The sequence below is a fragment of the Cherax quadricarinatus genome, chromosome 3, assembly GCF_038502225.1.
Source record: "Cherax quadricarinatus isolate ZL_2023a chromosome 3, ASM3850222v1, whole genome shotgun sequence".
In the NCBI taxonomy this organism is placed as follows: domain Eukaryota; kingdom Metazoa; phylum Arthropoda; class Malacostraca; order Decapoda; family Parastacidae; genus Cherax; species Cherax quadricarinatus.
The window spans coordinates 78,806,176-78,817,500 of NC_091294.1; the positions used below are offsets into that span (position 1 = coordinate 78,806,176).

Here is an 11,325-nt window from a genome sequence, read left to right on the forward strand (position 1 = left end):
CCTATGTCTGTTGTAAAATCAATTGTGGCACTGGGGAGTTCCATGGGGTTGGACGTGAGTTTGGAGGATGTGGAAGAATTGGTGGAAGACCACAATGAAGAGCTCACCACTGAGGAGCTGCAAGAGCTTCAGCAGGAAGAGCAACACATCGCAGCTCAGAATCTTGCTGCAGAGGAGGAGGAAGAGAGATGGAAGAAGGTGCCTTCTTCAGAAATTAAAGAGATTTTTACTATGTGGGGTAAGATGGAAAGCTTTATGGAGAAACATCACCCTAACAAGGTTGTTGCAAGCCAGGTGGCAACATGTACAGTGACAAAGTCTTGTACCATTTTAGGGAAGTGTTAAAGAGATGCCAGAAACAGAGCTCTCTCCACAGTTATTTTGTGAGACAGGACTCCAGTGACTCTCAAGGTGGTCCTAGTGGCATTAAGAAACAGAGAAGAGAAGCAACCCCAGAAAAGCAAATGGTACCTGAGGTGTTGATGGAAGAGGATTCCCCTTCCAAACTATAAACAATCCACTCTCTCTCCTCCTCCAGTCTCCCATACACTAAGAAGAATCTCCAATAAAGGTAAGTGTTATGCTGTTAATGTTTCATTCATCATTTCCCATTGTATTGTTTATGTACTACATCTATATTTCATGTTAAAAAAATTTTTGTTTTAATACTTCTGGATATCAGGAACGGATTAATTGTATTTACATTATTTCTTATGGGGAAAATTGATTCGCAAATCGTAAATTTCGTTTATAGTAACGGCTCCAGGAACGGATTAATTACGAACAACGAGGGACCACTGTATGTGTATATATATATATATATATAAATATATATATATATATATATATATATATATATATATATATATATATATATATATATATATAGATATATATATATATATATATATATATATATATATATATACAGTGGATCCTCGCCTAATGATGGCATTGCATAACGTTAAATCCACCTAGCGATACATTTTAAAGCCTCAGCTAGTGCAAAAAAACTCGCTCAATGCGATTCGCTCGAGACGCGTCCACGTGCGGCCTGAGCCCACCTCACTTGTTCCGTGAGTGCCAGTGTTTACAAGCCAGCCACAGTGGTTGCATGCAAGGATACAATCAGAACATTTCATATTATCACAGCCTTTTTAGTGATTGCACCTGCAAAATAAGTCACCATGGGCCCCAAGAAAGCTTCTAGTGCCAACCCTACAGCAAAAAGAGTGAAAATTACTATGGATATGAAGAAAGAGATCATTGCTAAGTATGAAAGTGGAGTGCATGTCTCCGAGCTGGCCAGGTTTTACACAAAACCCCAATCAACCATTGCTACTATTGTGGCCAAGAAAACGGCAATCAAGGAAGCTATTCTTGCCAAAGGTGCAACTATGTTTTTGAAACAGAGATCGCAAGTGATAGAAGATGTTGAGAGACTGTTATTGGTGTGGATAAATGAAAAACAGATAGCAGGAGATAGCATCTCTCAAGCGATCATATGTGAAAAGGCTAGGAAGTTGCATGACGATTTAATTAGAAAAATGCCAGCAACTAGTGATGAGGTGAGTGAATTTAAGGCCATCAAAGGTTGGTTTGAGAGATTTAAGAATCATAGTGGCATGCATAGTGTGATAAGGCATGGTGAGGCTGCCAGTTCGGACCACAAAGCGGCTGAAAAATATGTGCAGGAATTCAAGGAGTACATAGACAGTGAAGGACTGAAACCTGAACAAGTGCTTAATTGCGACGAAACAGGCCTGTTTTGGAAGGAAATGCCAAGCAGGACCTACATTACTCAGGAGGAAAAGGCACTCCCAGGACATAAACCTATGAAAGACAGGCTTACTCTGTTGATGTGTGCCAATGCTAGTGGTGATTGCAAAGTGAAGCCTTTATTGGTGTATCACTCTGAAACTCCCACAGTGTTCAGGAAAAACAGTGTCCTCAAGGCTAATTTGTGTGTGCTGTGGAGGGCAAACAGTAAGGCATGGGTCACTAGGGACTTTTTCTATGACTGGTTACACCATGCATTTGCCCCCACTGTGAAAAATTACCTAATTGAAAAGAAATTAGACCTTAAGTGCCTCCTGGTATTAGACAATGCTCCTGGTCATCCTTCAGACGTGGCAGAGCGACTTTCTGGGGGCATGAGCTTCATTAAGGTCAAGTTTTTGCCTCCTAATACCACTCCTCTCCTGCAGCCCATGGACCAGTAGGTCATTTCCAACTTCAAGAAACTGTACACAAAAGCTATGTTTCAAAAGTGCTTTGTAGTGACCTCAGAAACTCAATTGACTCTAAGAGAATTTTGGAGAGATCACTTTAGCATCCTCAATTGTGTAAACATTATAGGTAAGGCTTGGGAGGAAGTGACTAAGAGGACCTTGAACTCTGCTTGGAAGAAACTGTGGCCAGAATGTGTAGACAAAAGGGATTTTGAAGGGTTTGAGGCTAACCCTGGGAATCCTGTGCCAGTTGAGGAATCCATTGTGGCATTGGGGAAGTCCTTGGGGTTGGAGGTTAGTGGGGAGGATGTGGAAGAGTTGGTGGAGGAGGACAATGATGAACTAACCACTGATGAGCTGATAGATCAACTTCAAGAGCAAGAGGCCAGACCTGAGGAAACTGGTTCAGAGGAGGGGAGAGAGAAATTGAAAAAGTTGCCTACTACAAAGATTAAGGAAATGTGTGCAATGTGGCTTAAAGTGCAAACCTTTTTTGATGAAAATCACCCTCACACAGCTATTGCAAGCCGTGCTGGTGACTATTACACTGACAATGTTGTGAAACACTTTTGGAATGTCATAAAGGAATGGGAGGTACAGGCCTCTATGGACAGATATGTTGTGCAACAGAGGGCCAGTGACTCTCAAGCTGGTCCTAGTGGCATTAAAAGAAGAAGGGAAGTAACCCCGGAAAAGGACTTGCCACCTCAAGTCCTAATGGAAGGGGATTCCCCTTCTAAACACTAAGACCATCCACACACTCCCCTCCCATCCCATCAATCATCACCAGATCTTCAATAAAGGTAAGTGTCATGTAACTGTGCATGTCTTCTTCAGTTTGTGTGTATTAAAATTAATATTTCATGTGGTAAAAAAAAAATTTTTTCAATACTTTGGGGTGTCAGGAACGGATTAATTTGATTTCCATTATTTCTTATGGGGAAAATTAACTCGACTAACGATAATTTTGATTAACGATGAGCTCTCAGGAACGGATTAATATCGTTGGTCAAGGGTCCGCTGTACTCTACTAACAATAGAATACATGACACTTACCTTTAATGAAGATCTGGTGATGACTGATGGGATGGGAGGAGGGGAGAGTGTCAAAGGTGTTAATGTTTAGAAGGGGAATTCCCTTCCATTAGGACTTGAGGTAGCTAGTCCTTTTCCGGGGTTACTTCCCTTCTTCTTTTAATGCCATTAGGACCAGCTTGAGAGTCACTGGACCTCTGTTGCACAACAAATCTGTCCATAGAGCTCTGTACCTCCTGTTCCTTTACGATTTGTCTAAAATGGGCCACAACATTGTCATTGTAATAGTCACCAGCACGGCTTGCAATAGCTGTGTTAGGATGATTTTCATCCATAAAGGTTTGCAGTTCAACCCACTTTGCGCACATTTCCTTAATTTTTGAAGTAGGCACAATGGATTCGACAACTGGCATAGGCTTCTCAGGGTTAGCCCCAAACCCTTCAAAATCTTTCTTAATTTCCATACTAATTCTCACCCTTTTTACCACAGGGTTGGCACTAGAAGCTTTCTTGGGGCCCATGGTGACTTACTTTGCAGAAACAAGCACCAAAAACACTGTGATAATAAGGAATGTACCGAATGTATGCTTAGATGCGAGCATACTGGCTGGCTTGTAAACACTGGCACGCACGGGGCAGTTCAGGCCTCACGTGGATGTGTCCCGGACGAATCGCGTGTGGCGGGTTTTTTAAAAAGTGGTGAGGCAAAATTTTTGCGTTAAAATGTATCGAATACCGGATTTAACGTATACCGATGCCATCGAATGGCGGAGGTCCACTGTATAGGAAAGTGTAAGGTTATGAGGATAACAAAAAGATTAGGTGAAGAAAGATTGGATATCAGATTGGAGGGAGAGAGTATGGAGGAGGAGAATGTATTCAGATACGGTGGAGCCTCGGCTTACAAATGCCCCACCATGCGAATTTTTCAGGATACGAACAGTCACTTGATCGATTTTTTGTTTCTGGATGCAAACGAAATTTCAGGATGCGTACTTCCCCCTCAAGGGAAGTTCCTTGGTGAGGGGCTTTTGATCAAGGGAATTGGATCTGTGCTCCACTTCCCTAAATTAATAATAATAATATTAATAATTATTATTATCATAATACATATGTACTAATAATACACTACAGCAGGCCTGTTGGCCCATACTAGGCAGGTCCTTCATAATCTATCCCACTAAAAGAATATTTGCCCAACTCAATTTTCAATGCTACCCAAGCAATAAGCTTTGATAATTCTGTAGAATGTACATGGACATGACTTATATACTGTAGTCAGGTGAGGTGAAGCAGGAGGCGGCAGGGTCATAGTGGTACCATCCACTAGTCAAAGTAGGTTTTCGTCCAAAGGATGGACAGGTTTTGAAGAATTCTTTGTATCAAGATCCCATGATGATGCAGTGTCTGACAGTTGTGATGAATGGTTTTGAAAACTGACAAGTTGAAGATTGAGACATTAATGCAACATATGGGAATCTTTATTGAGGAAATGTTTCGCCACACAGTGGCTTCATCAGTCCAATACATAGCAGAAAGGTGTAAAGAGAGGAGGAGTTTGAGGTAATTAGTCCCTCAGCCTGGAGTCGATGTGTTCAGTCCATCAATCTTGTAGAATGTACAGCATAGGGCTGTAGATGTGGCTTATACATGTATACTGTAGTCAGGTGAGGCGAAGCAGGAGGAATCTCCCGTATGAAGATAGACTTAAAGTCTTAAATCTCCACTTTCTGGAGAGACGTAGAATGAGGGAAGATATCATTGAAGTGTATAAGTGGATGACGGGCATAAACAAAGGCGATATTAATAAAGTACTGAGGGTGTTGAACCAGGTAAGAACCAGAAATAATGGATTTAAGTTGGATAAATTTAGATTTAGAAAGGACATAGGTAAGTACTGGTTTTCTAACAGAGTTGTGGATGTGTGGAACAATCTTCCCAGTGGGGTGATAGAGGCTAGGACCTTGGGTAGCTTTAAGAAGTGACTGGACAAATACAGTGGACCCCCGCATAACGATTTTAATCCGTGCAAGAGGGGTAATTGTTATGCGAAATAATCGGTATGTGAATGAATTTTCCCCATAAGAAATAATGGAAATAAAATTAATCCGTGCAAGACACCCAAAAGTATGAAAAAAAAAAATTTTTACCACATGAAATGTTAATTTTAATACACACAAACTGAAAAAGGCATGCACACTTACATGACACTTACTTTTATTGAAGATCTGGTGATGATTGATGGGATGGGAGGAGGGGAGAGAGAGTGTTAGTGTTTAGAAGGGGAATCCCCTTCCATTAAGACTTGAGGTGTCGAGTCCTTTTCTGGGGTTACTTCCCTTCTTCTTTTAATGCCACTAGGACCAGCTTCAGAGTCACTGGACTTCTTTCGCACAACATATCTGTCCATAGTGGCCTGTACCTCTCGTTCCTTTATGACTTCCCTAAAGTGTTTCACAACATTGTCAGTGTACAGGTTGCCAACACGGCTTGCAATAGCTGTGTGAGGGTGATTTTCATCCATGAAGGTTTGCACTTCAAGCCACTTTGCACAGATTTCTTTAATCTTTGTAGTAGGCAACTTTTTCAATTTCTCTCTCCCCTCCTCTGAACCAGTTTCCTCAGGTCTGGCCTCTTGCTCTTGAAGTTGATCTATCAGCTCATCAGTGGTTAGTTCTTCATTGTCCTCCTCCACCAACTCTTCCACATCCTCCCCACTAACCTCCAACCCCAAGGACTTTCCCAATGCCACAATGGATTCCTCAAGTGGCATAATCCTCTCAGGGTTAGCCTCAAACCCTTCAAAATCCCTTTTGTCTACACATTCTGGCCACAGTTTCTTCCAAGCAGAGTTCAAGGTCTTCTTAGTCACTCCCTCCCAAGCCTTACCTATAAGGTTTACACAATTGAGGATATTAAAGTGCTCTCTCCAAAACTCTCTTAGAGTCAGTTGAGTTTCTGAGGTCACTACAAAGCACCTTTCAAACAGAGCTTTTGTGTACAGTTTTTTGAAGTTTGCAATAACCTGCTGGTCCATGGGCTGCAGGAGAGGAGTGGTATTAGGAGGCAAAAACTTCACCTTAATGAAGCTCATGTTCCCATAAAGTCGCTCTGCCACGTCTGTAGGATGACCAGGAGCATTGTCTAACACCAGGAGGCACTTAAGTTCTAATTTCTTTTCAGTTAGGTAATCTTTCACATTGGGGGCAAATGCATGGTGTAACCAGTTATAGAAAAAGTCCCTAGTGACCCATGCCTTACTGTTTGCCCTCCACAGCACACACAAATTATCCTTGAGGACATTCTTTTGCCTGAACGCTCTGGGAGTTTCAGAGTGATACACCAATAAAGGCTTCACTTTGCAATCACCACTAGCATTGGCACACATCAACAGAGTAAGCCTGTCTTTCATAGGCTTATGTCCTGGGAGTGCCTTTTCCTCCTGAGTAATGTAGGTCCTGCTTGGCATTTTCTTCCAGAACAGGCCTGTTTCATCACAATTAAACACTTGTTCAGGTTTCAGTCCTTCACTGTCTATGTACTCCTTGAATTCCTGCACATATTTTTCAGCCGCTTTGTGGTCCGAACTGGCAGCCTCACCATGCCTTATCACACTATGGATGCCACTACGCTTCTTAAATCTCTCAAACCAACCTTTGCTGGCCTTAAATTCACTCACATCATCACTAGTTGCAGGCATTTTTTTAATTAAATCCTCATGCAACTTCCTAGCCTTTTCACATATGATCGCTTGAGAGACGCTATCTCCTGCTAGCTGTTTTTCATTTATCCACACCAATAAGAGTCTCTCAACATCTTCCATCACTTGCGATCTTTGTTTCGAAAACACAGTTAAACCTTTGGCAAGAACAGCTTCCTTGATTGCCTTTCTGGTGCCCACAATAGTAGCGATGGTTGATTGGGGTTTCTTGTACAACCTGACCAGGTCGGCGATACGCACTCCACTTTCATACTTATCAATGATCTCTTTCTTCATTTCTATTGGAATTCTCACCCTTATTGGTGTACGGTTGGCACTAGAAGCTTTCTTGGGGCCCATGGTCACTTATTTTCCAGAAACAGCACCGAAAACACTGTAATAATACGAAATATTCCGATTGTATGCTTGGATGTTACCGCGGAGGCTGGCTGGTAAACAATGGCACGGGCGGCACATGTGAGGCTGGCTGAGGGCGCACATTGGACGCGTCTTGGACGAAAATCGGTGAGCGGGTTTTTAATCGGTATGCGCGGCAAAATTTTTGCGATTAAAGCAAGCGGTATGCGGATTAATCGCTATGTGATGCCATCGTTATGCGGGGGTCCACTGTATATGAGTGGGAGGGGATGGGTACCTAATAACATTAGAAAGGAGGAACACTGCAGTAGGCCTGTTGGCCCATACTAGGCAGGTCCTTCACAGATCCAACCCACTAATAGAATAAACGTACCCAAGCAATAAGCATTGACAATTCTATTGACTCATCTTGACTGTGTGCTAATGGAGTTATAAGAAGCTGACATCGAAGAAATTCTGAACATTGACAGTGATGCACCTCTTGTGTATTCCTTGAGTGATGGTGAAATTAGATAAATTGTGATTTATAAATAAGCTGTAGAGTTGATATTAGCATCATATTGAAGTATTTTGTGGTGCCTCCTAAGAGCAGGAATTCTGCTGGAACGGATTAATGCCATTTCAGTTAATTTAAATGAGGAAAATTGACTCAGCATACGTACATATCGGGATATGAACGAGGTCACAGAATGGATTAAATTCGTAAGCCGAGGTTCCACTGTATTTAGGAGTGGACGTGTTAGTAGATGGGTCAATGAAGGATGAGGTGAATCATAGAATTGATGAGGGGAAAAGGGTGAGTGGTGCACTTAGGAGTCTGTGGAGACAAAGAACTTTGTCCTTGGAAGCAAAGAGGGGAATGTATGAGAGTATAGTTTTACCAACGCTCTTATATGGGTGTGAAGCATGGGTGATGAATGTTGCAGCGAGGAGAAGGCTGGAGGCAGTGGAGATGTCATGTCTGAGGGCAATGTGTGGTGTGAATATAATGCAGAGAATTCGTAGTTTGGAAATTAGGAGAAGGTATGGGATTACCAAAATTATTATCAGAGGGCTGAGGAAGGGTTGTTGAGGTGGTTCGGATGTGTAGAGAGAATGGAACAAAACAGAAAGACTTTGAGAGTGTATAAATCTGTAGTGGAGGGAAGGCGGGGTAGGGGTCGGCCTAGGAAGGGTTGGAGGGAGGGGGTAAAGGAGGTTTTGTGTGTGAGGGGCTTGGACTTCCAGCAAGTGTGTGTGAGCGTATTTGATAGGAGTGAATGCAGACAAGTGGTTTTTAATACATACTTGATGTGCTGTTGGAGTGTGAGCAAAGTAACATTTATGAAGGGATTCAGGGAAACCGGCAGGCCGGACTTGAGTCCTGGAGATGGGAAGTACAGTGCCTGCACTCTGAAGGAGGGGTGTTAATGTTGCAGTTTAAAAACTGTAGTGTAAAGCACCCTTCTGGCAAGACAGTGATGGAGTGAATGATGGTGAGAGTTTTTTGGGCCACCCTGCCTTTTCGTGGCCACCCTGCCTTGGTGGCCACCCTGCCTTGGTGGCCACCCTGCCTTGGTGGCCACCCTGCCTTGGTGGCCACCCTGCCTTGGTGGCTACCCTGCCTTGGTGGTAACCCTGCCTTGGTGGCCACCCTGCCTTGGTGGCCACCCTGCCTTGGTGGCCACCCTGCCTTGGTGGCCACCCTGCCTTGGTGGCCACCCTGCCTTGGTGGGAATCGGCCAGTGTGTTAATAAAAACCATTTAATGTTTGTATGACGTCATCTCTGGTTATTACTCGGCCGACGCAGCTTATGTCAGGTAAGTGGAGTAGTCAGTACAGCACTTCTCTGGGTATATAGAAGGTTTTCATTACATACTCATTTTAATTTAAATTAAGAAGCTATTGGTGTAAAGCTTTATTCTCTAAAGTCACCATAAATTGTGAGATCTTGTGGAACTTTCATTGTATAGAAGTTCTCATGTGTTAAGAGACTTCAAGTATTCTAATCAACACCCTAATTGTCTCGGAAAATAGCGAAGCTGTAACTTTATTGATCATTTATATTAAAGGCCCATTCAGCTAGAATGAAGGTCATGGTAATTTATAAGTTGTGTATAAAGTCTGTGTTTATATATAATAACTAAGAAAAAGGTACAATTAAAATACCTTAAGTCAGTAATATTATCTACTTAATATTAAAAATATATTTTACAAAGTTTTTCTATCTCCTTATTAATCTGTATACAAAATTAAATTATATTATCAGAAATGATCCCTTATTACAATGTAACTGGAGTATGATTCTCTATGAAAATCCCCTAGACTAACATCGCTTATTATTTATAAAGTTTATCGTAGTATTTTGTTTTTCTAGATAAGCTGCGACTACACATGATGACCCATGCTGGAGGACGAGGTCATCGCGGTCGAGGACGAGGACGTGGAGGAAGAGGAGGTAGAGGAGGAGGAGGCCAAGGTGGAGGTCAAGAGGTCAAGGCTGAGGTCATTCCATCAGAGGCGCCAGAAGAGGAATGTTCCATGTGTCGTTTGGTGAGTAACTACCTTACTATCTGTCAGACATTATGGTGGCTGTCTGACAGTAATTATAACGACTGTCTGGCAGTTATAACAACTGTCTGACAGTAGTAATAACTGTTTGACAGTAGTTATCATTATTGGTTGATGTGTATTTCTTATAACATTTACATTGTTTCAGTCAATTTCTGCTGGAGACGAGGATCATGTCTGCGTGGTAGAGGAACTGGTGGATGGAGTGGGAGCAGATGGGGCAGCGGATCCACCACGGAAGATCCGCCCTGTCCGCCAGGCGGTGATCCGCCGAGCCAGGGACCAGGCCAGCAGCCGACGGGGTGGGCGGAAGCGGAGGGGTGGACACCAGGCATCCCGCCGGAACCGCCAAGCAGACGGGGCATCCCTGGCAGATGCCACAGAGGTGCCAGCCACCCTGACGGATGACATCCATCCAGCGGAAGACATCCTGAGCGTGCCAGACATCGAGGGGATAGCAGAAGTTGATGGTGACACCCAGAACGTGGAGATCATCTATATTCCATTCTCCCTTCCACTGACTAGGCCCATCCGGGCTGTCCAGGCCGAGCTGCTGCGGGCGATCGGAAGCGGTCGGGCAGCAGACAGCAACCAGACCATCACCCTGGATGGAACGGCACCATCCATCCTGGTTGGCGGCAGCGGAATGGTCCCTCTGGTCAACCAGGTTGATCCGCTGGAAGCCACAGCCACCACGATTTTAAACTACCAAGCGGAAGTTGTTTCATCGGCCGGAAGTGGCGATTCCAGGCTGATGGGTGGGCAGGTGGGCACCCACCTGGCCCATGCGACCCACTTGGACCAGCCCCGCATCCCCCTGGTCAACCAGGTCGATCCGCTAGAAGCAACAGCAGCAACTGCAATTTTAAACTACCAAACGGAAGGTGTTCCAGCAGCCGGAAGTGGCGATTCGAGGTTGGTGGGCGGCCAGGTGGGTGCCCACCTAGCCCACCTGGACATCCTGCCAGACCAAACGTGATACAAATGTCATTAGTCAATTCTTTCCACTGGAGATTTTTATACTAGTTGATGTAAATTTAAGTTCAAACTTTGCAATAAACAAACGTCCCACCTCAAGCAAATGTTTTAAAATGTAAACAAACGTCCCACCTCCACCAAACGACATTTTAAAATGCACTACAGTTGTGTCCTGGTATCCCAGGTAGTTCTTGGAAGGCATCACCCAGGGATACCAGGGCACTATGGTCCACCAGGAGGAGGGTTTGGTTCATCAACCATGGATACTGAGGTTCTGGTTTATAAACCATGGTACTAAGGGTCTGGTTTATAAACCACAGATACTGAGATTCTGGTTTATAAACCACAGATACTTAAGGTCTGGTTTATAAACCACGGATACTGAGGGTCTGGTTTATAAACCACATACTGAGGGCCTGGTTTATAAATCTGCAGCGCTGTATGACCCTTGT

The 11,325-nt window shown here is 43.6% G+C and overlaps 1 protein-coding gene across 1 annotated transcript in view; it reads left to right on the forward strand.

The window, feature by feature from the left end:
* The window catches only part of LOC128704698 (zinc finger protein 341), a gene marked incomplete at its 5' end in the record, with an annotated part of 71,744 nt that extends 60,761 nt beyond the window's left edge, over window positions 1-10,983 (forward strand). Inside the window, 2 exons of the mRNA XM_070093482.1 lie at window positions 9,702-9,877; window positions 10,044-10,983. Coding sequence (XP_069949583.1) covers window positions 9,702-9,877; window positions 10,044-10,874 — 1,007 coding nt within the window. The remainder of the gene's footprint in view (window positions 1-9,701; window positions 9,878-10,043) is intronic.
* Between the last annotated feature and the right edge of the window lie 342 nt (window positions 10,984-11,325).